The 27726-nt window shown below is 41.6% G+C and overlaps 4 protein-coding genes across 7 annotated transcripts; 3 read left to right on the top strand and 1 right to left on the bottom strand.

The window, feature by feature from the left end:
* Positions 1-62: 62 nt before the first annotated feature.
* leng9 (leukocyte receptor cluster (LRC) member 9) lies at positions 63-6683 on the bottom strand. 3 transcript variants are annotated; one of them, XM_063486064.1, is made up of 8 exons: positions 6631-6683; positions 6287-6489; positions 3893-3986; positions 3388-3527; positions 2949-3278; positions 2682-2862; positions 1940-2063; positions 63-1859 (listed from the first exon to the last, which is right to left on the bottom strand). In XM_063486064.1, the coding sequence occupies exons 2-8, from the start codon at positions 6399-6401 to the stop codon at positions 1197-1199; spliced, it is 1647 nt and encodes a 548-aa protein (XP_063342134.1). In that variant the 5' UTR covers positions 6402-6489; positions 6631-6683; the 3' UTR covers positions 63-1196. The 3 variants fall into 3 exon arrangements, with proteins under 3 accessions (XP_063342134.1, XP_063342136.1, XP_063342135.1); XM_063486066.1 differs by having other exon boundaries at positions 2682-2859; XM_063486065.1 differs by having other exon boundaries at positions 6287-6409; positions 6631-6681.
* Positions 6684-6940: 257 nt separating this feature from the next.
* On the top strand, positions 6941-15353 carry flcn (folliculin). 2 transcript variants are annotated; one of them, XM_063487852.1, is made up of 12 exons: positions 6942-7188; positions 7358-7561; positions 7678-7824; positions 7921-8142; positions 8222-8388; positions 8474-8565; positions 11412-11575; positions 11772-11885; positions 12302-12425; positions 12539-12664; positions 14211-14313; positions 14723-15353. In XM_063487852.1, the coding sequence occupies exons 2-12, from the start codon at positions 7358-7360 to the stop codon at positions 14928-14930; spliced, it is 1671 nt and encodes a 556-aa protein (XP_063343922.1). In that variant the 5' UTR covers positions 6942-7188; the 3' UTR covers positions 14931-15353. The 2 variants fall into 2 exon arrangements, with proteins under 2 accessions (XP_063343921.1, XP_063343922.1); XM_063487851.1 differs by having other exon boundaries at positions 6941-7188; positions 7678-8142.
* A 1511-nt stretch (positions 15354-16864) lies between these two features.
* Positions 16865-19878, top strand: zgc:174888 (uncharacterized protein LOC558116 homolog). Its single transcript, XM_063487056.1, has 5 exons — positions 16865-17384; positions 17767-17873; positions 17990-18061; positions 18359-18505; positions 18636-19878. Exons 1-5 carry the CDS (start codon positions 17372-17374, stop codon positions 18969-18971), a joined length of 675 nt encoding a protein of 224 aa, XP_063343126.1. The 5' UTR covers positions 16865-17371; the 3' UTR covers positions 18972-19878.
* A 925-nt stretch (positions 19879-20803) lies between these two features.
* On the top strand, positions 20804-27726 carry grwd1 (glutamate-rich WD repeat containing 1). Its single transcript, XM_063487998.1, has 7 exons — positions 20804-21060; positions 21181-21298; positions 24309-24471; positions 24569-24779; positions 25369-25514; positions 26131-26322; positions 26929-27726. Exons 1-7 carry the CDS (start codon positions 20844-20846, stop codon positions 27235-27237), a joined length of 1356 nt encoding a protein of 451 aa, XP_063344068.1. The 5' UTR covers positions 20804-20843; the 3' UTR covers positions 27238-27726.

Below are 27726 nucleotides of genomic sequence, written 5' to 3'. Positions count from 1 at the left end.
CAATGAAGGCATTTCTAACGGCGTTAGCACATCACCACTCACACGACTTTAAAATAACCAATCCAATATTTAATCCACATGATAATCTAGAGGTCATAATCATTCGTAAAAGAGTACAAAGGGATCATTCTGTTGGAGCGCAGTCCATGCAACATTCATATAAAACCCACTGAACAAGTCAATGAATTACGAACAGCAATTATTCAGCCCTATAAAAAGAACACTTTATGGGTCCATAATCAGCTTCAAATTTATTGTCTGTGCAGTAGTAAAACAGTGTAAATTAATCATGCTTACAGGTCAAAGTTAACCCCAATCATTAGGCCCATCAGATATAAAGTATAACAAGCATTTCTGCACCAAGAAAAACAGATGACCAATTAAAACATTCTTAAAGTTCTTCATAGCAATAAAAACAGTATTAATATTATCAAACTCATGGTCCCGAGTCAATTAGACATAAATATTATTGAGCTCCAGCTCATGTTTGCACAAACAGTTCTTCATGGTTTTTAGTGTCTCTACATAAAAAAGGCTCTCCAAGCAAAACGTTATTTGGCTTATTGATTATTAAATAATTATGGATTCGTTTCTGGATTTTCCCAAATATGATTAGCTGTAGCAAATAAAACGTCACAACCACCGAATTCACCAGTGAACCAGAATTTAAGCAGGCTGATGACACTGAGGACACTATAACATGAAAACTGTGCAGTAAAGATCCATGGCTAAAAGAACCAGAGCTAACATTTTTAAAATGGACTGCTGCTCTAAAAACTTCAGCACCTTAAGCAGTTTTTTTTTAAATTGTGGATTAATTATTTATATGTTGTATTGTAGCCAGGATGTTGTTTTTAGCTTTAGTGATGTTTAACAGCCCATCCCCGCCCTTTTCTTTCCTCTATATCTCATCTAGAAACATGAAACATGAGATTTAGTACCTTAACAGATTCAAATGCATTAAATAGGGAAAACAAATATAACTTTGATCATATTTTTAAATTAAATGCAGTATTTATATCTAATAAATTTAACCAAATTATATTTTTACACCTTTTACGGCCTTCATTAAAAAATGTGCATCTTATCTGAATAAACAAAACTTCTTATAAAGTTTAATTCAGAGGCATCAGCTTTGGTAGACGAGGCCACGTGGCTTATTGCACCCAGTAATGTCTGCAAATCAGACTTCTTTATCATCGAAGTGTTACCGTGTACACCCTCTCATAAAAACCGTCTACTTTAGAGCCGCCCATGGCACAGAGGTGTAAGGTGTTAACTGGCAGACGGCCAAAGTTCAAGCCCTTCCCCACCCTCAGGTCCCCCACACCTTCAAAGATCCTCTCTCCCTGGCTGTCCACTACCCTGGCCAGACTGAGGTGGTAGCGTGGGTTGTACGAGTCCCTGTGGAGAAACCCCTCTTTCCTGTAGGCCTCCTGCAGACCGCTGTTGAGCTGCTGTAGGTGGAGCTGAGGCTGAGGACTCAGGTACAGCACCTTCCCATTGAAATGTTTCAGCTTCACAGGAAAGGTCACAGCTACCGGCGGGTTTCGGTCCAGTTGTGCAAACCGTTGGAGGATCTCCCCAGCAGCCGCCACCTCAGCGGGGCTGTGCAGCACCAGGAGGCACAGGGTGACGTGAAGGCTGGAGGCGGTTTGCCAGTAAGGAGCAGAGGAAGGTATGAGAGAGGTGAGCTCCTTCTGCAGCTGCTGGAAACAGGAGAGGATGGCAGGAGTGTTGGCCCGGAAGGTGATGAAGTGTGTGGGTCTCTTCTTAGGGGGGCGACCACCATGCTTCTCTTCTCTCTGCTCCAGAGGTACAGATGGATTCTTGCTAACTTGTTGGGCTGCAGGATAACTCTGTAGTAGAAAGGGAACATTCAAATAACATAACATACAGTGTAAAAGCAAGATTTCACAGCAAGATGTGCTGTACTCACCATACAGTCTTCATGGCCTTCCCAGCTTTCCTCCCATTCTGGCAGAGTCTCCCCCTCACTCTCCTCTTTTACACCCGGTGCCTCCTCTTCGGTTGAGGAACTCTGATCTGCTGAAACCTGATGTCTGAAATCAAAGCAGGTGAGCAAAATCAATAAAGAGCCAGCTGTAAACACACATTTTGAAAAATCCATTCGCTAACTTCTAATTGCAGGTTCTTTTCATTCTCTTACAGCTTGTTACATACCTAATATGTGTCACAAAAGGGTTTTTTTTGGAGTTTTTTATATTAAAAGCCCACGTTTTGTTTTTGTTTTGTTTTTTTTGGGGGGGATAGTATATTGCCTGAATGAGGTTGTTATTTGAGGAAGGCAAGCTATAACTGGAGTGCATTTCTCAGGTTTTCTCTTATTCTCGTCTTCCTGATGCAGAGGTGTGAGTGAAAGAGATGTGGGTGGAGGTCCTCAGACCTCTAGATAGTAACATGCCATTTGAATGCTACAATCAGAAAGGGTCTGATTTAAATCTCTTACTACAATATACCCCCACCCTTATATTCTGCCTCAAATCACTGATGCTGAAGATCCTCTAGCATCTTTTTCATTTTAAGTGTTTTAACATTTTGCACAAAGTGATTTGGGAAAACAATGTGTAGATGCTAACAATGATTTTGGGGGGGTGGGGGGTTGTTTTACTTAAGATCTGTTCTGAGTTATATTTAAATGAGCAACACGAACACCAGACCTATCTGCAGTCTCCTCCACAACACATGGTCCTCGTGACTCCTGTTGTTCCTGAGAAGTGTTTCCTGTACACTCTGGTGGTGGTAGTGCAGACTCAGGGGTGTGAATATTTGTCTCACTCTGCTTCTCTTCCTCTGCAGGTGGCTGCTCGTTAGTTGTTTCAAGCGCTGCTGTATTTTCTTCTAAAACAAAACGTAACATTCAGTCATCTTGCAGAATGCATGTGGTCACATGTAAGGTCTGGCAGCACCAAAGCTGCTTGTCCTACCTCTTACTTCCTCTTCCCCTCCAAAGGGGGGAGCCAGAGATTGACCTGTGGAACCAAAAACTCGGTCAGTCCTGGTGGGCCGGTCCCAGACACGGTGCCCTCTGTAGGTGAAGTACTGGATCCTGTGTCTGGGCAGGGCCAGCTCAACAGTGTAATCACAGTCACACGGGTTGGTCTCCCAGTTGAAGTCACAGAAGGGGCGCTCCAGCACGCCGAGGAATCGATCCACATAGCCCACTACAAATTCTGATGCGTCCACCGATGGGTCCCACAGGATCCGGGAGATCACGTCATCTGCTGTACGCATACGAGGCTTTTTGTTCACCTCAGCTGAAGAGAAACAGTTAAAAAAAGTGAACAGACAAGTTCAAAGAGTATAAAGGGAAACTGGTCTCATGGAATTATGTTCTCACAGAAAGCTAAATAAATGCGGAGTGACCTCTTCTCTCGTCGTGTTTTGGCTTTGGCACTTTATTCACACTGCCCTTCTTGTTCTTGTGTTTTTCTTGTGTCTTTTCTCCTTCCTGTTTTTCATCCACATCAGGACACAGAGCCCCTGAATCATCCTGTAATCGGTCACTAAGAAACAAGAGCAGCAGTGGAAAAAATGCAGAGACAAGGAGATTGAGACAGAAATTTCATCAGTGAGAGTATTCATCATATCTAGCCAACTGTCCCGCAGATAAAAAAAAAAAAAATGCAGAAAAAATGCAGACAAAAGGTCATTCCAAAGATATTTACATCCATGTCTCTCTGCCTGTAAACCAAGCCTCTAACACCTGTGATCTGAAGATAAACAGCAGCTATTCTACAATAATTTCCAAAGTCTTTTGTGTTAATTTTGAAAATAAATCCACAAGATGCCAAGACATTACGTGGAAAAAAACTATAAATCCTCATTTATGCTTCTGATGACTTTTCTGAATAAAGTAAGGAGAGCAAACCTGTGAGCTAAACGGCATCTTGGGCCAAAATGACATTTTCCTATCCGGAAAAACTGGCACACTTTGGCTCCATCCTTGCAACGATTTGCTGACTCTGAAAGACAGGGCGCCAGAGGGAGAGACAGAACAAAAGGTTAAAAATAAAAAGAGCCAACGTTTAATAACACTGAACAGAAGTCATGCAGTATTTCACCCTTTCTTCTGCATTCAAACTATGTCAGAAAAAAACAATGTAATGGCAGAAGAGATCAACAGGTTTTGTTTAAAGCAGTCCCAAGGCATGTTACAGCATCTTATATGGTCACTCGTAATTTTAGGTACCTGTCTTTGCTACAATAAGCCAGTACTCAAAATAATATTTTTCGCCATTGGACCACTAGAACCATAGAGCTGACTTTTACCCCGGCCCCTTGTTCATTTTCACAGGCCAAAAAAGTCAATGTGAGAAACTCGTAATCTTCTGCTAAGATTGCTGCATAATTTATTAGCACAACTGAAATTAGATTTATATTATGAATCTATTTTTTTTTAAATTGTAACTGTAAAAATGCTGTGCCCCTCTTTAGATCTCCCCTTGCTAAAAAGAGACGGTGGGGCTGCTGTCAGTCTGCAAGTTCACAAGAAATCTGCCAAATTTAGACAGACACCTTTCATTTTAGCTTCTTCCTGATTCAGTTGTGCTTTCTCTTTGCAAAACAAGCCAGGGTTTTACTTCACATTTAACCGATCCACAGAGGTGATGGTGTTTTAATGTTAAAACAAGTGAGTTTCATAAGAAACAACATCACTACCCAAATGTACTTCCTTGCTGACCCTGTGTGACTGGGTCATGGGCTACACTGAATCCTACAAAAAGTCCAACTTCCAAAAACTGCGAGTTCTAAGATTGTATTTCTTCACACTGATCCCAGCTGTAAAACAGAGGAAATTTACACCCTGTTAGTTTATAGTAGTTTTCACTATCAGTGAAACTATCTTCATCTATCAGACTGTAGTGGCTGTTAAAGTGTTCAGCAAAGCAATATGAATGATAAATTAACAATATCAGATCACACATGTGATACTTATACCATACTTTTAGAAGATGTAGTATGTTTCTACTTAGAACAAAATCCATGAAAACTTTCTAAAATTATGTGGTGTTATTCCAACCATAGAAAACAAATGAGCCACTTTGGCATCTGGTAAAATTACAAGTTTTAAGTTCATTCTTAAAGTAAAGTGGAAGAAAAAAAATCTGAGATCCTGATGAAGTACCTCAGGGCTTTTACTGTATATGATTATCCTTGCACCACATAATACTGAGCAAGTTCTCTTGGATTTTGTTTTCTACTTCTACCACTGATGAGCACCTGTCAGATCAGCCACGAGAGCCGTGCAGTACTTTTCTTTCTGTTTTTTGTTCATGTATATTTTCACCGTTTGCTTCTGCATGTGTTTACATTTTGGCTGATGTCTTTTATGAGCTTCTGCGTCAGTCTATGTCACTCACGCAGACATCTGGAAAAAGGATTCCTTATCGTCTGTTCATTTATTAGAAACCCCTCTTATCATTCCCGTTACCATGCTGTGTCATAAATAAATGAGTGAGAAAGAGGCATGGGGAAAATGACGTGTATAGTCCATCTCCAGTCCACTTCCATTGAGTATTATCATATGACAGGTGGCAGTGACTCAACTCAGAGGACTCAAAGGTCAGCCAAGTATGCTGTACATGATGAGGTTGCCTTTACACCCAAATAACACACGTCCTGCAATGCTATTTAGAGACAGGAAGCATGAACGTGACTCATGACACAAATACTTTAATTATTAGCTGTGATTTATTTCTTAGAAAGGGAGATTCTGGATCAGCCACAAATTTTGGGAGAGTTTTCAACTCTCTCAAATTGAATGCCTAAGCATAAAAATTAAACATTACAATTTTGAAATTCTTTAGTATACATATAGTTAATCCACAGATTAGTCTGCTGAGTTCCGAGTGGGAGCAGAAGCGGGCAGATCAGAGTCAGTCATTTCCTTAAAATCCTGAAACATTTCCAGCTAAGCAGAGTGGCCCAGCAGGACGTGAAAAATGTAGGAAACAGTTCATTACAGTACTGGACTCCATCCTTCAGCCCCCCTTCTGATGATAAGAGGCTCCGGCCACGCGATCACAAAACTAAGACCTGGCCAGAACTCCTATTGCCCAGAGTAACACAGAAACACACCACAGACTGAACAATATGATTTATAAGTGGATTACTAGGAAAATAATAAGCTGGTGTAATCATATTAGTCAACCAGCAGGGTTTTACTGTACATGTCTAATAACAAGATGTGTTTCAAATCACCTTAGAAGCTTTCACAGACTCACTTTAGATTACATATAGTAAATGTGCGAAACTGATTTACCTCCTTTGGCTTTTGGGGTGTCTTTGCCACTCTGAGAGTCAGCGGGGACCCCTGCCTGTGGACTCGGTGTGTCAGTCGGGTCGGTGGGGGGAACTCCTGATCCACCTGAAGCCATCCTAAGATCTGAGATTTAGAAGTCAGAAAAATCTGCCGTGTCACTGTGTGCAAGTTATCTCTTTGTTGACCACTTAAGAGTGACACACCTATAAAAAAAAATTCATGTTTTATTGCGGAAGTGACGGATTAACGTTGTACAGTATTAAAAGAAAAGCTAATAAACCAGCTAGTCTGCTAAGATAGTATATTCAAACCATATATACGCTTATAAATCAACCGGAACATACCTTTTAGTACACAAACCTTCAATGAAAACAGTTCCGACTTTTTTTTATTGCCCTTTAACCCCTTGTTTGTTATACCAGATTGGGTTATGGGTAATGTAGTTCCACTTTTTCGTTTGCCGAGGAATGCCTCGTTTGTCGTACATAAAGCCTGATATTGGAACACAGAAAAGTCAAAAAACTATTAAATATGTTCGCGTGCTTTCGCGTCACTGGTAAAGTAATAAAGATGTTTTTGATTCGACGGATAAAAATGAGAAAAATGAGCAGCAGTTGGCAGCCACGCGTCATTTGTGCCCGAGCGCGTGACTCTGCATCATGTGACGAGGTCTGTTTTTGTTGCCTACTGGCAGCTACACAGAGGACAACAAAAAAGTGTAGAAAGCCTCAATTAAAATGTTAGGAACGATGGCTTTTTAAAATACGGGCTCGATGAAGATTTGATTTTGTTTCACGGCGCTGTTATTTTTTTAACGGCACGGCTTTTTGAACACTACGTCCAATGAATGCCTCTTTGTGAAGTGTCACCAGTCATTTGTTGAACTTGGTTCTGCACTGAAGGTAAGACCGTCTCATACTGCCAGCTGTACCCGTATTTTAACCCCACTGTAATCTGGTAACGTCAGTGATTAACCAGAACTAGATGTGGGTGTCATGACTGTGGGTGTTCTGATCTAAATCAGTCATCTTTAGTACAGTAAACATATGAAAACTTGTCTTGTTCTTTCAGATGAATGCTCTGGTGGCTCTCTGTCACTTCTGTGAGCTCCATGGCCCTCGAACCCTGTTCTGCACTGAGGCACTACACCCGCCTTCCCCATCCCCTTCATCCCAGGTAGGTGCCCAAATGCCAGGGGACCGAGATGGTGACCGTGATGGTGAAGGTCTAACCATGAAGGCCAACAGCTCAGCCACACAGAAAGAAATGTGTGAGGTGAGTAGAAGGGGCCTGACTGTGACCTTATCAGATGCTTGGATCCCTCGCTTTATTTGTTCCTTCATTAATTTTCAGCCTTAAAGTACTGATTTCCTTTTTTCTTTGTCTCATAGGGTTGCCGATCCTTGCCTGCATCTCACCCGGGCTTTGTTAGCATTGATGATGAAACAGGCATCCGCTTCCTGAGCCACCAGCACCCCAGACAGCCCCAGCTTTTCAGCGTGGTCCGACAGGCTTGCGTACGCAGTCTCAGCTGTGAGGTAATTAGTGACATGTTTATGTGGGTGTTGTCTGTGGGCTTTAATCGGCTGATTACTGATATACTTCTTTATGTTTTCTGTTTGTTTTGGTGTCAGGTGTGTCCCGGACGTGAAGGGCCCATTTTTTTTGGAGACGAGCAACATGGATTTGTGTTCTCACACACCTTCTTTATCAAAGACAGTCTCGCTAGAGGCTTCCAGCGTTGGTACAGTATTGTTATGGTAGCCATGGACAGAATCTACCTTATAAACTCCTGGCCTTTCCTGCTGCGTCACCTCAAGCTTACTATACAGAGTCTGCAGAGCACAGCTCTAAAGGTAGAGCACGTATATAAACATAATAAACTCAGCAGACTTATTAGTGCTTCTGATGTCTTTGGACTGTCCTTTCCATTAGGTGTTTGACAATGAACAGGGAGTTTGTCCCCAGCGAGCTGTGAGGATGAACAGCGCATTTTCACCTGCAGTTTTTCCACACCAAAGGAGCGGCAATGCAGCCCGATCGCTGACTTCACTCACCCAGCATCCTAACCTCTGGGCCAGCCTGCACTCCTCCTTTAGCTGGTGAGTCATTAGGTTCAAAGAAACTGTTCTTCTTTTTCCAGTCAGTCTCTCACCCGGCTAATGAGTGGTCTCACCTCACTTCCAGGTTACTTAAAGCTTGTGGTAGCCGTCTGACGGAGAAGCTCCTGGAAGGAGCCCCCACCGAGGACACTCTGGTGCTCATAGAGAGACAAACAGGTAGATGCATTGACCTCGATTAAGAGGCGTGATATTTATTTATGTATATACAGTTGTGGTCAGAAGTTTGCATACACTCATCATGAACATGAATCTCATAGTAATTTTGGGCTTTAAATGATTCGGTTGAACTGTTATTTTTCCAGAGTGGAATGACTGTACAGCATACATCTTTAATGACTTTAAAAAGCAAGAACTGAATGTACAAGATTGAATTTATTTGGGATTTTCTCTAATCCACACAGTGTCAAAAGTATACATACAGACTCAAATATATACATACACTCCCTCTAATATTTGGTTTAATGTTCCTTAGGAAGTTGCACCTTAATTGCTCAATAAGTATCTGGCATATTTTGGGGGCTGGGTGGTTGACCCATCTTCTTGGCAGAGTTCATTTAGATTTGTTGGTTCGTTGAACCAGCTCAGCTTATTTTGGGAAGGTCATTTCAGATGCTTAATGTTAGCCTGCTTTATCCCTTCCAAAACCAGGTTTGATGTGTTTAGGATCATTATCCTGTGGGAATACCAACTGCGTGGAGTTAGTTCTCCTTCTTCATTATCTTATCCACTTTGTACAACATATTATTTGACTGTCAGTCAAAAGGTCTTAGAGCACAATGCTTGACAATTCAAGGCAGACTTGAGCCTTGGTGCTTCCTGGCTCAAGTCTTCCAGCATCAACTGACGGTGACAGTTTACCAGGTTCTGTAAGAAGACCCAAAGTGGTAACATATCTGAATAATTTTTACTTGCATACAATGGTTTTAACTGATAACCTTGGAATCTGTGTATTTTCTAATCTGTTGGTTAGAATGGATCCAAGAGATCATCCCAGCTTGTGTAAATCTGCAGTTCTTCTTAAATCTTCCCTGAGTTCCTTTGACTTTCCCATTGTTCTGAGTATTGGTTAATCCAGTGAGTGCTGTCAAACAAATCTGTTTATGCTGGCAACGAGAGAAAGTTAATACGCCTTGGCAAGTAAAGACTTTGTAGAACCTTCAGCACCACAGTGAATGTATGTTTATAACTAAACTGGTGCACCCAATTCTTATTTTTTAAAGTCATTAAAGATGTTGGTTGTGCAATTATTCTACCCTGGAACATGAACCGTGTTCCAGGGAACATGGAACATGAACCTGGAACATGAACCATATTCCAGGGCAGAAAGATAATCTAACCAGCAAATTCTTGTGGTTCTCTGAGTGAATTACAAGTCCCACTGGTGGGGCTTGGAGGCCCCACAGGTGGGGCTCAGACAACCAGATGAAAAATATGAAGTTGAAAAAAATGCATTTAAAAGGAAAATAGGCAAAAAGAAGATTTCTGATGTAAATTGCTGAAGTTTTTAAACAAAATTCAAAATGCATCTTTTTTTTCTTGTTGATGACTGGTTTAAAAAAATGTGTGCAGTGTCATCTTGACTCAGCTTCTGAAGTGGAACGTGTGTGAAAAAGTTTAAAAACCACTCCTTTTAGATGTGGTTAGGTTCATTTTGTTCTTAAATTAACCTAAACTCATGACAGCATGTCATTAGCTTGAACAACATGCTTATGGTTTTCATCATCTGACTGAAAAACCTCTGGTGAAAGTGTGAATCACCAGACGAGTCTGTGGAGAGACGCCAGAAAAACAGTGATTCACTAAAGCATCCCAACTTTCCAGAGAGTTTACACAATTCCAGTCAGTATTCAGTAATATCATTTACAAAAAAAAGAAACCCAGCATTTACAGTGAAACGTTCTCTGACAGTATTATCGCTGGAATTTTAAATCCTATTCTGGGTCGTATGACCAAGAATCTGTTAATTTATACACCAAATGGACACTCATTACATAGACTTTGCTAGGAGATGGTTGAGTCCTGTTTTACCTTTAGAAGTGCTTTAATTATTTGTGACAAAGATTCATGAAGGTGCTGGAATCATTCCTCAGAGATTTTGGTTCCTAATGACATGACAACATCACACAGTTGCTTCAGATTTATGACAATACATTTATAACAATAAATAAACAATACTGATCTTTGCTGTGGCAATTAAATGGTTCTCTATTGGTACTAAAGAGTCCAAACTGTGCCGAGAAAATGTGGGCCAAACCACAAGCAGCAGCCTGAACTGTTGATGCAAGACAGGATGGATTCATGTTATTTATTCCAAATTCTGGCCCTACTATCTGAATATTGCAGCGGAAAGTGAGACTCATCACTAGGCAGTATTTTTCCAAGCTTCCAACTGGAAGTTGTCCAGTTTTGGTGATTCTCCTCTGATGTCAACAAGGCACTTTCACCTAGAGAACTGCTCCTTACTGTATATTTTCTTTTCTTTCTTTTTTATTTACTGGGTATTTTCTTCTTTTTTTCCATTCTCTGTAAACTCTGTGTGGTTGTGTGGGAACATCAGCAGTTTCTGAAATGCAAAGACCAGCCCACAGCCCACCATGCAACATCGAAAGTCTCATAAATCACCTTTCTTCCCCATTATGATGATCACTTTAAACGTCAGCAGGTCATGTTGACCATGACTACATGAATAAATGAACAGGGTTGCTATCATGTGAGTTGGCCGGATATTTGTGTTACCGAGTAGTTGAAACACTGTACTTAGTAATGTGGTCGCTATGCAGTGCAGGTCATAGGTGTTACTAACAGAGTATGTTTTTTTTGTTTTGGAAACAGTGGGTAGCTATCCTCATGTGTGCACTATGATGATAGTTGTGTAGGTATGACTCGTGTGGTGTATGAACCGCCGTTTATCACAGTTTCCTACGGAAATTCCCCGCATTTATAATGAACCTTTGCTTGAAAGCATTTGCTATTTCTGTTTTTTAATGTCATGTGTTTTAAAGAGCAAGAGGAGGAAATGAGCTGCTGGGAGGGAGCAGAAGGAGGTGCTTCAAAGACGCAGAGGCACCTGTCAGAGACCGAGCTGGCCCACAACTTCCTGAGTGATGATACAAAACTGGATGAATTACCTGGTCCAAAATTTAGGTCACTGAGGCATTTGAGACAGGTGAACTTAAGCACGTTTGTAGTTTGCTAATGTATACCCAATTTAAACATGAACAGCGATAGAAAACTGAGTATGAATAAAGAAAAATACGTGTTTTTGCAATCACTTATATGGTAAAGTGATGCATATTGGTTAAAAAAAAAGCTCATACACTGTGTGAGCTGTTGCTTGGTAAACATTGTGGTTCGTTCGGCAGGTCCTCGGGGCTCCTGACTTTCGACAGCTAGCCTGGCACGTGCTCATGGGAAATCAGGTCATTTGGAGAGGTGCAGATCCAGTTCTCATCCAGTCAGCTTTTACAGTGCTAAAGGTACTCTGCTCCAGTGGTGTGGCCTTTGTAGATAGAGAGTTGTATTATAATATGGGTAAACATGAACTTTTGGGGCAGGGGAGCGCACCCACTATTTGTGTGAGGGTGTAATGCTGTTGTTATTGCACAATTTTGACCTTTTCTTTTGCCACTACATGCTCTCCTGGGGTTTTCTTTGTGGTTATTTTTCATTTAAATACTTGAAAGAGAAATTTTTAATGTTATCAGTATATAATTTTAAGACAAGTTCATACTGTAATGTTTGTGTTTCTTTACCACAGTTCTTAAGTAGTTGTCAGAAAAGCATCACTTATAGCATTAATAAGTAAGCAGAGACAGCGAGGCTGTGTGAATGTTAGCCAGATCAAACAGTGTACCATCATGGCCATTAACTCACTTCTCTATTTTCCCATTAGTCTTTGCTCCCGGTAGGCTGTGTGCGCTCCGTGCCATACAGCTCTCAGTACGAGGAGGCCTACAAGTGCAACTTTCTGGGTCTCTGCCCCGATGTGCCTATTCCAGCTCACGTCAGCTCCTCAGGTGCAAGAAGCTCTTTGAGATTTGTAGATCGCTGTGTGAGATTCTCTGTCAAAAACTGTAGATGTGTATTTGCAGATTAAACTGTAATAATTTTGCTTTGATTTGCTCTTCAGAGTTCACAGTGCTCGTGGACGTCACCTCAGAGAGAAGCTGTCAAATCCCAGCTGTAAGAGATGACGACATCAGCTCACTTTATCAGTTCACCATCACCAGTGCCAACACACAACCTATAGACAGGGGTGAGTACATCGGTCTTGATTTAATTTGCTGCATGTTTGTTGCCTCTGTTAGCGTTACACTATTTACAGTCTGGGAACCCATCGGCTTGACTGCTGATTAATCCTCTGAGGCCAAAGGTAAACTTTTCACGGCTTCCTGTGTAGTCGCCGTTTTTCTGTTCGTTGCTTTCTATTTCTGCTTTTTGCTCATTCTTTACAAAGTCAGGTAAATTAAAAGACCGATAATAAAAAGCTTCATTTTCTAAAGCAGCCGATGTTTTCAAGTTTCCATCTTGACAAATGCCATCCTTCCTTTGCTCTTCACACAGAAAGCTTACAGCCATGTAACCCCAGCCTGCTCTAGCCTAATTGGTCGATACCACTTGGACTAAAAGCAGATTACAAATGGACGTCTTTATATGTAGAATCTATTTATAGAGATTACACATTTACATTTATCATCATCTGACTCTGTATCAGTGAAAAGGATAGATTTTTTTCACTCCTGATTTATTAACCCTCATTTAAGTCAGAGCAGCTGTTAAAGTGAAAGTAGAAAAATGCTCAGGCACAGCAAGAGCATTAAGGAATCCATTAAAAAAAATTGAAGAATTTGCATCGAAAACAGAAACTAGTTGTTTCCACAGAATATATATCAGAGAATCCATCTCACACATCTTCAGACTTTGTGCCAGCAGACAAACCAAACTGGTTCTGGGCAAATCAGAGTTCTGTGATGAACTTAGAGTCAGAAGGTCACGGCTACAGGTGTGTTTTAGGTTTTACAGGTGTACCGAACATCGGTTTTTACAGTGATTCCTACTAATAAATTCCTATTAATTCAGTAAAACATAAATTAAAAAAGTTCCCATTAATCACTATCTGTTATAGAAATTTCTTGCCTTTTTTTCTTAACACAAGATTCCTTTACAAAAATAGGGCCCCATTACTTTATCATGTCAAAAAACTGAGACCTACTGTTTAAATTGCATTTTTTTTCCTTATACCAACATATATCAGGGATTAAACGTGAAGTTAAACTTCTTCGCGCTGACAGAGAGGCGAGTTTAAGATCAAAGTAGGCTGTATGTCGCCCGCATTGTGAAACGAGTTTGACACCCCTCCTTTAAAGGGTTCTGACTATATAGGAACACACAAACACAGCAGAATACACAAAAGCAACAAACATACCAGCATACCTGAGAAAGGGTCAAAAACTAAATCCAAATTATAAACTTCAAAGCTACAGAAACCTAAAACATGAGAATGAGTAACCGTTCGAGTAAACAGCAAAACATTTGCTGCGTATCTGGCTGCAGTGACTGCTTGCAAGCTCATAAAGCTACTCAGACCGCGGCTTGTTTTTCCTTTTCGAGCTCTCTGCATCCTGTGGTTCATCAGTCTGATTTGTTGACGTTTTCTCACAGCAGACGGTTATACACAAATAGTTCAACCAATCACCTACTAAGAATTTTTACATTTTTTTGCTTGCTTTTTTTTCTAAACTTTCACAGACGGCTTTCCACATGGTTCTTCCACTGACTAAATCTTTGTCCTCTTTCTCCAGGTCCAGCATTACTGAACAAGCTGGAGGTCGCTCTGTGCAATGAGAACCTGTCGGTGGATGTTGTGTCTCACTGCCTGCTGTGTTTGAAGGAGGAGTGGATGAAGTGAGTAAAGCTCCTTGCCACGTTCCAGATACCTCAGAACTCGGATGTCGGAACAGTGCATTTTACAAAAAGTCAGCAAAAACAGAATTTGTTTAGGTTCTCATTAAGGTAGAGCCATTCAGGGGGAAACGGGGAAAAACACATTAATGGATAGAGCTCGATCACTGCTCACTATTTAATGAGTCAAAAACACACAACACTTGCAGAACAGATTAAAAGTTTATAATTTTACTGTTGTTTACATTCAGTACTGCCATCTTGGATTGCTAACTTAGGATATTTCCAAGTGGGAAGTCTTATTGAGAGGGCGTTCCACACAAAGATTCCCACTGGGAACTCGGAATTTCCGAATTCTGTCTTCTTCAGAAAGGCATAATTAGTCTTAACTGTGATCTATTTGTTTTTTCAGTAAAGTCAAAGTGCTGTTCAAGTTCTCCAAAGTGGACGGTCGAGGAAGAGAGGACACGCAGAAGGTTCTGGCACTCCTCGGTGCTACGGGGCCCGGGGAAGAGGACAACGTCAGGCTGCTCAAGTACTGGATGACTGGACTTAGCAAAACATACAAGAGCCATTTAATGACAGCTGTCCGAGGAGGGGAGAGGAGCCCCAGCCAGTGACAAAGAAGAGGAAGAGGAGGAGGAGGAGATTGGGATAAAGAAAGGGGAGCTGAAATGAGGGGGAATGCCATTTCTTTGACATTCCCCTTGTTTTTTGGTTTTTTTTCTTTTATTAATTTGTTTAGTTTTGGGGGTTTTTTCTTACCCACAGTCTTGTCATTTAATGACAGGACTGTGAACGGATGACACAAAGGGTTTCGCTCGTCAATTATAGTTGTTTTCAGTAACTGTTGTGTATCTAACGATGATGATTATCTTGCTCACTAAACAAGTAGAATCAGTTTGGATAATGCATGAGGGCTTTTATTTGTCAAAGGGAACTCTTATAGGAGACCTTTTTATACAGATATGTAAAGCTTAACTTATTACAAAAAAAGACTTTGCACTTTGTTTACTCCTGCTGATGTTTTAAAATAAAATAAAACCAATGTAAACTTTGAGCCTGACGTCCTTCCTCGACCCATGGTTGGCTCCACCTTGTGGTGAATAGAAAGAAAATGGGAGGGAAAGTGAAGCGGAGGTGGAGACCTTTTGTTCCTCCATCACCTCCCACTCGTTTGAATGCCTTCCTGCAAGCAAGCTTTAAGTGGTGTAAGACAGCACTTTAAATGTTTTTTTCCCCCAAGTCCTGAAACATACAAAAAGTGTTGCATAACAAGGACCCGGGACAGCTGACCACATCGGCAGGATTTGGGGTTTTTAATGAGCCAGTCACTCTGATCTGCTTTTTTGTTTTTTCCATGCCAGTTATATGAGCCTGTTGATGTGCTGAAGCTCGCAGACTTTACTCAGTAAAATTCAGTAAAATGTGGCTTTGTTTAAGTTGGAGGTGCTTTTTGAAAATTTTTTTCATGACCCCAAAATTTTAAGTTTCAAACTTGTGTTTTAGTCCTAATTATGAAGGAAAAAGTGAGTTTGCATATATTGGAGTGACTAGTTTTTTCCTTTTTAAAGGAATGCACTTCTTTTGTTTTTATTAAATCTGGATTTCATTTGTTGAGTTACGCTCCGACATGTGTGGACTTCATCTGCAGCAGCTTCACAAATTTTCTGCGTATTTACTTCCCTCTGAATTTTAAATGCAGTATGAACCAGGAAGACGGCACTCTGACTAGATATTTATATCTATCATTATAAACATAGCATAAGTGAAGAGGTTTTGATTTAGTCATGCCTTGGGGAATATGGAGCCCTCACTTGCTGCGGATGTCTGGTTTCCTTTTCCTCTCAGTAGAGATACCCCTCTGGGAAATTTTCCTCTGTCCTTTGGCTTATGATCCAACAAACATGAAGAATAACGACTTGCTTCCTTTCATCATTAATCAACTCCTCTGTTGACATCTGACTGATATCCCAAACCAACGTGATGCTTTGCATAACCTGAGGCCACAAAACAACACTTTACAGACAGGATGATGACAGCTGTGCACAGTGCTCCGCATCACAATCATACCATCCACCTCTGCAAAGTCAAATTTAACATTAATGACTAAAGAAAGCAGTCATGTTGGGATGACTTGCATCTTCTGGCAATTCAGTGTTGCAATCTTTCTCGTTAGCTCTTCGAGGAATGTAATGAATGTGATCCTTATTTCTAAAAGAAACTGACTGTTGACGGATGACTTAATGGGATGATACTGCGCACTGACTTACGGGACAGAGACTGATAGTATCAACAGGCAGAGAGGTGTGGGGAAGAATCCAAATGAAAAACATATGCTCTGACTGCATAACTAAGCCTCTTCGGCACTGGTTGGGAGCGGGAGGATGGGGGTGGGAGTGGGAGGATGGGGGTGGGGGGGTGTTGGGGAATGTGGGGAGCAGAAGGGAGGGAGACGGGTCAGTCAATAGTGAGGTAAAACGTGTGCCTGTGGGAGTGGCCGATGCATAAAGGGAGAATTGAGCGAAGCACTTTCACTTTGAGCTGTGCCTGTGTATGAGTAGGATACAGAGGGATAGGGAGAAATCCAGGGGAAGAGGTCAGCTCTGGCACTTTATTCATTAACCACTTTTAAGGGACGGAGACAGAGTGGTTTAAGGTCAGGAAAATTCTAGGTCAGTAGTGAGAAAGAGAAAGGGAAAGGAGAAAAGATTTAGAAAGGAAAATAGAAAACAAGGCTTTCAAAGTGAAAGGCTGCAGCCACCCTGGCTTCAAGTGGGAAAACCCAAAGTGAGAGAGCATGTCGATGTGAGGTGACAAGTGGGGCATGTGCATGGAAAGTACCAAAGGACCCTAAGTAAAGAGAAGGGGATGATCTGAGGGATGTGAACAGGAAGACTAAATATCAAGCAGTGAAGAAGAAGAGACAGAAGCCTGCTCTTTCAAAGACCTGTAAAAAAACCACAGGAGGAAGCTTCGCCTTTTACAGAGTGACAGTGAAGCTTGCCTGCAGAGTCACTGCTGTCAACAAGAGAAATGGACATGCAGTCAAGATAAAACGATGACACTGCGAGGTGAGAAACTATTATTTTCATGTTAAATTTTTGTCTTTTTTTCACCCTTTTTAAATGTCTGTGGGATTATAGTGAAACAGCAGTCCTGGTTAATGCATAGTGAGATTTAAATGGTGAATCAAAGTTGATTTTTTTGCGCCACTTTGAAACATTACAGCAGTTTCTGGTGCCCTAATTAAATTAGAGATGTTGCAATCGTAGCCCAGTGTTTCCTGCTGTTTTCTTTTTTTTAGAAAAGAAAGAAAAGGCTAATTTACACAGGAAATGATGTCATGTTCTTTTTAGTAGTTATGCAGTTTGAACAAGCTACAAACCACAGAAAGTTTCCAGCAATTATGTGACTCGTTTTCTGTGGCTTTCGCTCTTATCATGTCTCCAACAGTTCTACTGTTGCTGTCATTACTAACTGCCCCATGTGGTGGATGTGAGTTTGACCTGGAAGGTGTGAAAAATATCAAAGGGACCATCGATTCGAGTTCAGCAGGCTTTGTAAGTGAAACTCTCTTTACTTCGTTTCTAAATATTTACTTCTATGTCCATATAGACCTGTGTGGTCCTTCTGGGTATCTGGCTTCTCATCTTTGCCTCTTTTCTTCCTCCTTCAGCGCACAGTGTTTCCTAAGGATTACTATGTGGTGCATCGATATACAAGACACATGCTCTGTGACACCGATCCGGTGAGTTGTTTAAATAGGAAGTGCTCATATAGATCTTATATATCCTGCTCATTTTAACCTTCTCCTGAAGCCCACTTGGTTTTTTTTTTAAAGAGAATAATTACTTGCTTTTTTCTTTGGTCGTCTTCCACTATAACAAGTCACATGCTCTGTTTAATAACAGTCTGTTGTCCCAAGTGGCCTCCAGCCTCTCTCTCGTAACACGGTTACTCGTGTGGCTCTTGCGGTGATTTGTCATGTGTTTTACATGCTAGTCCTAATTTTGGGGTTGTTGTGTTGCTCCGTTTTTCCTCGCAGTGTTGCGTGTTCCCTGCTGCGTATGTCCTCCTCGATTCTTGGCAAGTGCTCCTGACAAACCTCTGGGAGGAACACTTAAATCACTCTCTTGTTGTGGAACTTACACGGACACTGGATAAAATTATTAGCAAGAACAGAAACATGGAAGTACGTATTCTCTTTTTCTTGCCGTGACATTGCTCGCTTCAGTATCAAGTAGCTGTTTCAAACATGACTTTGTTAGTCAGAGTTGTTGTCTTGATAATTCTGATCTTTCTTCCTTGTTTCCTTGCTGCAGATGTTTCGGGAGGAGACAGACTTATCCCAGTTCTCCTCGGTGTCTTCCTCTCCAGAAGAACTCCTAAAGTTAACATCAGAACTTTTTAGCCGGTGGATTCAAATTGGGTGCCCACCTTCACTTGAAACATGCACCCTGCCCAACTTGCCACCGTCTGTTGAAAGGAAGGACTACAGCCCATCAAGGGCCAGACTTTTAACCACTAGAGCGGTAGACAATATGGAGTCTGGCAGGTTTATAGACACACCGCCACTATCCAGTGGGGTTCCCCCATCGTATTCTGCATTTGTTTGGAGCTCCTTATTATTAAGACTCTACTGGTGTTTGCTACCATAGTTGTCAAAAAGGGTCTTTTTTATAGGCACTGATGACTGTTTTCTTAAGTTTTTGTCTTTGTGTTTCAGTGTGGTAAGCTTTGTGAAACTCAAGTGTTACGTCTGATGCACAAAATTAGATCAAACCACCAGGCTCGCCGTCCAACAGCGCTCTGTAAGAGGTGATATCGCAGATGTAATCCAATAGCCTCACTATTTAGAGCAAGCTATCTATGGTTTATGTTCTTCTTGCTAATGGGCATTGTCTGCCACTGTTTACAAATGGATGTATATGTATTTACTTTTGTACAGAAAAATAAATTAAAGACATTTAGATATATGCATCGTTAGCTTTTGGTGTAACTTGCCAGTATCCAAAGTCTGTGTTATATTTATTACAGTATTTTGAATGTACATTTACAGTTAGGCTACTTAAGTAAATGTGCTTAAGTGTTGGGATATCTGTTCATACATATTTAATTGTTTTTTTCATTTAAAGAACTTTTACGCCACATTTTAGAGGTAAATACTGTCATTTCTCTCCACTTTTGTAAAAAATGATTATGCACTGTGGCACACTGAAAAACTCAACAGTTTATGAAGTTGTTAAAATCAGTGCACCGCCAATTACAGCTGTAACGCCTGCATAATGATACTGTAGCCTATGATCAGCACTAACTTATGATATTAATAAAACTACAGTTGCAGAGCAATCAAGCATTTGTAACTTTGCAGTGTGGTACTGCTATTTGCAGCAGCAAAGTATTTAATCAGTCAGAGAGTTATATGTTTACAGTTTTGTCCCTGCTGCTTTTAAGAGATTACGTTTTGTGTTTAATCTTGCATTCCAACTGCAAGAGTCTGCATTCGTGTGAACTCAACCGTAGATTCTCTTGTAAAGAGGCAGCCTTTGTGTGCAAACTCTTCAAATCTATTCTGCAGCTCTAATTTAAAAAAATTTAAAAAATTAAATAAATAAAAAGTCTAAGAGATCAGTTGCAGATGACAGAGGAATGTGTGGTGGAACAGCCTGGGATGTTATGGCTCTTGTCAAAGACCTCGATGAGTAATAAAAGAGCACTTGTCTCTACTTGTACTCAGCTACACATGAAAGAAACACCTTTGTCCTGACAGAACCCTCCGAGTAGTTTCACAATCTCTTAAATGTATATGTGAGTGTTTGTTAAAAGAGCAGAGGTTTCAAGAGAATCTGTGCCATAATTTTAATAGTGAAATTCAAACACAAATGTAAAAAAAAAAGAAAGAAAGAAAGAAGAAAACAAACACATGCTTAGACAAACGGGTATAAGAGAAATTGCCCAAGTATTCTTGTGAATTTAGCATAGCAGCTTTTATGGCAGTTTCCCAACACCCTGATAGAGTCAAGTGCAAAACTATCTATAAATTATTGCCAGTGAGTAGCTGTGAGTCAAAGCCTGACTTCCCATTAGTGGTGCAGGGGCTGCTGAGCCCCCTGTCAGTACCAGGCTGTGCTACGTAAGATGTAGTACAGCACATTCAAATAAATCTCATAAAATCACACAATCATGACTCAGAGGTGAAGACTCTTTACTGATCGGTGCATGGACATGATCCCAAATGTTCTTAAGCAACAGGCTAATTATCTTCCAGGGAGGAGACAGAACATTTGACATGTAGCTAACGCTAACAGTGTCCACGCTAATAATGTTCACGTGATCCTCAGGGCTTACAGTGTGAGACAAACAATTGCAAGCCTGGTCTTTCCTGGCAGCAGGGGCTCTTTTGCCAAAGAGGTCAGCTGAATTCCCGTAAACAGGGAGAGAGGGGCGCCGCTGGTGAGGAGGGTGAGCGGCGTTTAAACCACGTGGCCGCTGCCTGCACCGGAAGTACGCCACACCGTGCCTCTGCCAAGATGTCTGCGCCCGGTGAGCACGCCGTGGAGGAAAACGAGATGGAGGAGATGGACGAAGCGGGCAGCGATGAGGACGAAGGGGTGGAAATGGAAGAGGAAGGGGCAGAGGGAGAGGAGGAGAAGAAAGTGTACGTGCCCGGGATCGAGCCGCTTGAGCCCGGGGAGGAGCTGGAGATGGACCGCTCCGCGTACCGCATGTATCACGAGTGCCAGACAGGCAAGTTAAAGTCAGGTTTTTAAGGGGGAAAAGGTGCACTGTCATCATTAATCCCAATGAAGTTCACGCTTCCACCATGTGGGATCTCTGGATTTAATTGATCCTGTTGTTTATGTTCAGGTGCTCCATGCCTGAGCTTCGACATCTTGAGGGATGGAGATGGAGACACCAGGGAGCAGTTTCCCCTGTCCATGCTGCTCTGTGCGGGCACGCAGGCGGACACAGCTCTGAAGAACAGGTACAGTACCACTGACCTCTAACCCACACCTTCATTACTGTCGGCACTCAGCATTTAATCCGGAAGCACCATTTTTAAAGGTCCTGCTCAATAACGCCGGATGTCCTGCACCTCCGTGTGTTTATTTTGGTCGTTTAAACTGGTGTCAGTGGTTAGTTTCACAAACATATTTTAGAGTGATCTGTCATGTTTGGCCTGAAGTAATTTTATCCAGCTGACATTGTGCAAGAGGCAAGTTAAACCCATAAACTCCCCCCATCCCCCCATTTTTTAAATACATATTTATTCGTAGCAGACGCATTCAGATGGCAGTTGCATAACAACATTTAGGCAAAGTTAAAATGAGCAAACACAGCACCAGAGGATAAAATAATGGCTTGCAAATATTATTTAAGAGCAAGACTAATTAAGTAAAGTGATTGCAAAAGGATATTTTTGAAATTTAACAAGAGCAAGTACAGAAACCATAAGCAGAGGGAAGCATTTTTGCAGTGGGACGTGTTCATTTTTGCGTGAGAGGTTGGACTGGACTGTTTTCCACTAATGCTAAAAAGCTTGGTTAGGAAGCTGCATCCATTTGTGTACAACCCTCCCAAACAAATATAATTCCTTATTATTACTAATTGGGTACTTTGAGCCACTCCCTTTTCCCCAAGGGGTCTGCATATGCATGTTGATTTGGTATAGCTTTTAGCCTGGATGCCCTGAGGTAACTTTCCAATTTATCCAAGCTGGGGAAATGTGAGACCTGCAGGTTTAAATGTGTTTACTGCTATTTTGTTCTAAATACTAGAATTTTTCTCCCTAAAAATGAAGCATACACTTGTTGGACACTCCATACCACACAGCGGATTGTTCTATTAAAAATGTGCCAAAGGGCACGAACAAGTTTGGCAGACAGCAGCTGGCTGCAGCTGCTTGATCCTGGCACAGCTGGGAGTCAGAGTTATGAAAAACATCCAAATGAAATCCAAGTCGGTGAGTTATTAAATTAACACGCGCTCCTGTACAGCTGTTATAATGGGAGAGATTGGCTGTAGAGACCAGGATGTAACCACGGTAGCTTCATGGCTGGATTTGGGCATTTTAATGCTTTGGCTAGCCTGAAGTGACTGTTTGAGCACCTGTAGTTTTTGGCACTTCCATGGTTTGTTTTTTTTTTAGCTGCGGAGGCTACAGAGACAGACACCTATTCATGCTCACATTCACACCCAGCTTTAAGTCACCAGTTAACTGTAAGCCGCTCGACTGTGGGAGAAAGTGAGCTAAAAGAAAACACAGAGCGGCGCCACCCAGTCTGTTGGGAGGTTCAAATCCCTGAACCTTCTAGCCGTGAGGCCACAATTAATATTCCATTTTTCTCCCTATTATTACTAGGACAGTTCACAGAATAAAGGCTGGCTTACTCTAATTTTAAAAGTCACATCACTGTAACGTAGCTAATCAGTAGCACAAAGTGAGCGCTTGGTCTGTTTACTCTGGAGTATTGAGTAGGGAGAGTTAAAGAGTTCAAAAAGCTGAAAGCAGGCATTAAGCTTCACCACATTAAGAAGCGACAGCAGCTCAGCTCTGCTGCAGCCATGTGCCGAGCAGTAGAGCTGAACACAGGTATTTTTAGTTGCATTTTTATCCTAATTCATGGCAAAGTTGTCCTAAGACAATGAGTTTGTGTAACAGATTAAGTTGGTCATCTGTAGTCTGACTATAGTTTGATCACAGTGTGGGATAAAAAAAACGTGTAGATGTTGTAGAAACTCTGTTCACTCACACTTTCTCATTCATACAACAATAAAAGAATACCAATGACAGACACAGGGTGGGCCACAAGCCAGGTTACTGCAAGTGCTGATCCCAAGCTCGAATAAAGGCTGAGGGTTGCATCAGGAACGGCATTCGGCAAATCAGATATGCAGATTATCAAGAGTGTGTTTTATATACTGGCCCGGTCAAGGTCCGGGTTAACGACAGGCAGCTGACGGAAATTGTGCTACTGTTGGGCAAAGAAAAAGGAGGAGTGGAGGAAGGTCTGCTTGAAGGCAATGAAAAAGAAGGAAAGGTACAAGTGAGGATGCTAAACTGCCAGGCAGGAGGAAAAGAGGAAGACCACAGAAAAAGATTCAGATGTAGTGAAGGAGGACATGCAGACGGCTAATGAGACAGAGGAGGAAGCCAGAGATGGAGTGAGATGGAGGCAGATGTGCTGTGGCGACCCCTAAAGGGAGCAGCTGAAAGAAGACAAAAATAACCATAATTTGCCTTAATAATAAGTAACAATAAGTAATACCTGTGAAAGATCCCTGCTTGGTTTCCAGGAGGAGACACACATTCGTTCAGGCTCAAGACCTTGAATTAGATAAGAGGATGGATGTTTTTACATTAGACCAGTATTGCAGGAGTAGTGGGCAAGACTAAAACTTGAAAATGATTTTCATTTCTTTAACTTTAAGACCTCCAACAACTTAATTCTTTATTTAAAAAGCTCCTTTGTGCAGGTGTCCCCAGGAGGCGTCCTTTCATCCAAACTCTCTCCAGGACAGACGCATTATTCCCACGTTTCCATGTGTAGTAATGTTAAATTCCCCTTCTTTTCCCATTTTTCCTGTTGTACATGTTTATTGTTATTATTACCAAATGTGTTGTTTATAGCAGAGAAAAGCAAACTCTTTAATGTCTAAGGGAAGATTCTTTTGGATGCTAACATTAAAGCATTGACTCTCTTCACTATAAACCACACCACAATGTTGTTTTTATTTGTTTTTTGTTTTAATTTTCCTGTGGTGCACAGTTTCAGTTTTGTTCTGATGTCAGCTCTCGTAATCATCCCCTGAAAGGTCTCCTTTCGGTGGAGGCTTCAGTAGTCAATTAAAGGTTATTGGAAACTCTCAAGCACTCAAAGATAAAGCACATTGATGCAGGGTAGTCTGTGGTTTTTCTTTTTGGACCGGGGTATTTCCCAGAAATCCATGCCAATGAATTAATTGTTAATTAATTGTTCTTTGTTTTTTGGCAGACTTTTGGTCATACGCATGTATAACCTTCATGGAACAGAGAAGGACAAAGAAGAGGAAGAGAGCAGCGATGAGGAAAGTGATGAAGAGGAGGAGGATGAAGAAAAGAAACCACAGATGGAACTGGCCATGATGCCCCACTATGGGGGGATTAACAGAGTCAGGGTATGCAGACGTTTATTAGTAAATAAAATCAGTATCTTGTGCATCAGTTTTTCTTAATTCCCTGATGATTCGACTAATTTTGCTTCTTGGCGTCCAGGTGACGCAGGTTGGAGAGCAGTCATTAGCCGCTGTGTGGTCAGACAAGGGACAGGTGGAAATCTTTGATCTCCGATCCCAGCTGGAGGCCGTCCACAGTTCTGCTGCTATGGCTGCGTTCATCAAACAGCAGAAGGAGGCAGCAGCGCTCTTCAGTTTCTCAGGGCACATGACTGAAGGCTTTGCAATTGACTGGTCGCCTAAAGTACCTGGTACGTGAGGCCTATCCTGTAAGTCTGCTATACAGATGTGAAAAAACAAAAGCAAAGCAAAACATGCATCGTTTCAGCTCACCCTGTGTGGCAACATTGTTTTGTGCAAGCAGCCAGGTCCCCGATTGCACCTGGACTACTTCGTTATCTGATTGACATGATAAAAACAGTCTCCACCTTGTGCAAGATATTTTTGTTCCCATGTTCTTAACTGTGTCTGCCCGTGCAAACCTGTCATGGGGAATTAGAAAAGTATTGTCCACAGTAGGGCTGACACCGGTGTATACATCAGAGAGTGATCAGCTGCGATTAAAAACGTGCAGTAGTTTTAGTGAAAAGATGCCAGTGTGGGCTTTTATAAGAATAACGCTGGAAGGAAATCCTTTTATGGGATGTGTTAGAATGAAAATCCACCTCAAAGTGCCGACTGAAGGTGCACAAAGAAGAACACAAGTTCCTCTTTAACATATAAACAGGTTGTTTTTGTTTGCATGTATTTGAATGTCTTTGAAAGCTGCGATTGAGATAAAGAATTGCATAGATGTCTGTCAAAGATTAAAATGTTAATAGTTTTGTGTTTTGTTGACAGGTCGGCTTGTCAGCGGGGACTGCAAGAAAAACATCCACGTGTGGGAGCCGCGGGAGGGGGGGACTTCCTGGCAGATTGACCAGCGACCTTTCAGCTCCCACACAAAGTCTGTGGAAGATCTGCAGTGGTCGCCTACAGAAGCTACAGTATGTTTGTACACCAACGGTGACGTAGTGGCACAATCTTTGGCAGATTGTGCTCGCTGCTTGTTGCACCCTTAACCGCAGCAGTAACATTAGTAGGAGTGACTGTGATGTCTATACATTTCTAAGTATCTTCCACTAAGGTTAAGTCCCTGGTGATGCATGGGTAATTCTTTGAAAAAATTGGGTGCGGTCACGGACCAGAATTATGGAAACTTGCTGTTAAATGGCATGTGGTAAAAATAGAATATGGTAACACTAGCTGTGTGGCACCACAGAGTTGTGACATAACAAATTACAGCCCAAACTATGTAAATTGCGCGAGTCTTAGCGCAGCAGTTAGTCACCAAACCAGTTTGTGACATGTCGATGTTCGTCCTATAAGACTGGGTGTTTGCATTTATGAAAGTATCTTTATTTATTTTGGGATCTCAGGACTTTTCAACTTGTACAGTCTTGTCTAAAATGTCTTGCTGCAGTAAGGATCATTAAGCATGCAAAGCCCACCAGAGCCCTCCCCTAGTAAATTCTTGAGAAGAAATAGTTCCTTGCTTAATAGTTATTGTAAAGTTTCCCTTAAAGTAAACTTTTAAAGTATCTGTACTCTCTCTTTCACCAGGTTTTTGCATCTTGTTCAGTGGATCAGTCTATTCGGATCTGGGACATCCGCGCCCCGCCCAATTCAATGCTCTCAGCCAATGAAGCTCACTCGTCGGACATCAATGTAATCAGCTGGAACAGGAGCGAACCATTTCTCCTGTCAGGAGGGGACGATGGACTCCTGAAAGTGTGGGATCTGCGACAGTTTAAGGTACAAAAGAATGAATGGAGGCAATACATCTAAAGATAATTATGTAAGTCTAATTAAACACACATTGCACTCACAATAACAGAGCTATTATCAGTGTGCCAACATGTCACTGTGACCCACGATTAGTGTTAAATGGAAAACAATCTTTAGGCTTATGCCGTCAGATTGTCTCACCTCTTAGTGCTCCTGCCCCACCTAACATTAGTTGTACAGTTGAGTAACAATAATAGCTTTAGCTGTTGCCTCCCTTCTAAATCAGGAAACTATTTTAATATATTTGGTGAAAAAACATTTACATGATTTATTACAGAGAGCTGAATAAGACTTTCACAGCACACAAAGTCCTAGTTGCATCGTATCAGCGACATATTTAACCCTTTCCCCCATAACGACGAGTTTAGACACCTCTGTGTACATCAGTAAAAACATGAGCACAGATCACCCTTCTGATGCACACCCAGTCCTTTTGTTCTTCAAGCAGGCCTGAAGCATGACAGTAACTGCTCAGTTCACAAAAAAGCTCCTAGTATGTTTTCAGAGTTGAACCCCACTGAGCTGAAACTGTATGAACAGCTGTCACACCTCACTGCTCTCCTGTTCCTGTAGACCGGGCGTCCCGTGGCCAACTTCAAGCAGCACAGCGCTCCCATCACCTCGGTGGAGTGGAACCCCGTGGACTCCAGCGTGTTCGCCGCCTCGGGCGCCGACGACATCGTCAGCCAGTGGGATCTGTCTGTGGAGTCGTGCGACGTGGGCGCCAGGGTGGAGGCGGTCAGGGACCTTCCCCCTCAGCTGCTGTTCCTGCACCAGGGTCAGTCTGAGATCAAGGAGATCCACTGGCACCCGCAGATGCCGGGCGTGATGGTCTCCACGGCTCTGTCGGGATTCAACGTGTTCAGGACGATATCCGTGTAGCGTGTTTGTGCGTTTTAGAGACAAAAGGATAGTTTTGCATTTACATGAGTGATACATGTGTAACAAGCACTAAGAAGCTTGTAATGTATATAAATAAGCTGTGTATGTAATAATTCAGCTTTTTGACATTTATTTTCCAACAAAGGCACCACATTATGGTCCCGTTAAACTTTCAGCCTGTATGTTTACAGACTTTTGAACTTTTTTAGGCATCACCTGCATGCTTAAAATACACTTTTGATAACTTGACTGCTCTGTCATTTACTTCTTGAATTACTAAAGGAAAAAAATGAGTTTCCTGTCACACATCTCTAACCTTAAATATAAATGGAATCATTATGAAAATGATCAAATGAAACACTTTTTTTTTCAGTATTAATGTGTGTGAAATTTCATTCTCACCAGCAGCTACCTGGTATAGTTGGATCTCAGGCATTTAGCTTTTCAGCAACTTTCCTTGAAACAAATAAAAGCCGAGGCTGGTTTCTA

The sequence above is a fragment of the Pelmatolapia mariae genome, linkage group LG10_11, assembly GCF_036321145.2.
Source record: "Pelmatolapia mariae isolate MD_Pm_ZW linkage group LG10_11, Pm_UMD_F_2, whole genome shotgun sequence".
Lineage (NCBI taxonomy): Eukaryota > Metazoa > Chordata > Actinopteri > Cichliformes > Cichlidae > Pelmatolapia > Pelmatolapia mariae.
The sequence above is the reverse complement of the archived record's forward strand: the minus strand, read 5'-3'. Positions and strand labels throughout refer to the sequence as shown.

What these genes read in the sequence shown, in the direction of transcription:
- grwd1 (XM_063487998.1), top strand. Translation starts at nt 20,844, where the DNA reads ATGTCTGCGCCCGGTGAGCACGCCGTGGAGGAAAACGAGATGGAGGAG. An exon ending in CTGGTCGCCTAAAGTACCTG is followed by an intron (nt 24,780 to 25,368) that starts GTACGTGAGGCC and finishes TTTTGTTGACAG; the next exon opens with GTCGGCTTGTCAGCGGGGAC. An exon ending in GGTCGCCTACAGAAGCTACA is followed by an intron (nt 25,515 to 26,130) that starts GTATGTTTGTAC and finishes CTCTTTCACCAG; the next exon opens with GTTTTTGCATCTTGTTCAGT.
- zgc:174888 (XM_063487056.1), top strand. An exon ending in ATTCGAGTTCAGCAGGCTTT is followed by an intron (nt 17,874 to 17,989) that starts GTAAGTGAAACT and finishes TTCCTCCTTCAG; the next exon opens with CGCACAGTGTTTCCTAAGGA. An exon ending in TGCTCTGTGACACCGATCCG is followed by an intron (nt 18,062 to 18,358) that starts GTGAGTTGTTTA and finishes TTTTCCTCGCAG; the next exon opens with TGTTGCGTGTTCCCTGCTGC.
- flcn (XM_063487851.1), top strand. Translation starts at nt 7,358, where the DNA reads ATGAATGCTCTGGTGGCTCTCTGTCACTTCTGTGAGCTCCATGGCCCT. An exon ending in GCTCATAGAGAGACAAACAG is followed by an intron (nt 8,566 to 11,411) that starts GTAGATGCATTG and finishes TGTGTTTTAAAG; the next exon opens with AGCAAGAGGAGGAAATGAGC. An exon ending in CACACAACCTATAGACAGGG is followed by an intron (nt 12,665 to 14,210) that starts GTGAGTACATCG and finishes CTCTTTCTCCAG; the next exon opens with GTCCAGCATTACTGAACAAG.
- leng9 (XM_063486064.1), bottom strand. Translation starts at nt 6,401, where the DNA reads ATGGCTTCAGGTGGATCAGGAGTTCCCCCCACCGACCCGACTGACACA. An exon ending in CACCCCAAAAGCCAAAGGAG is followed by an intron (nt 3,987 to 6,286) that starts GTAAATCAGTTT and finishes CCTGTCTTTCAG; the next exon opens with AGTCAGCAAATCGTTGCAAG. An exon ending in AGATGCCGTTTAGCTCACAG is followed by an intron (nt 3,528 to 3,892) that starts GTTTGCTCTCCT and finishes CTTGTTTCTTAG; the next exon opens with TGACCGATTACAGGATGATT.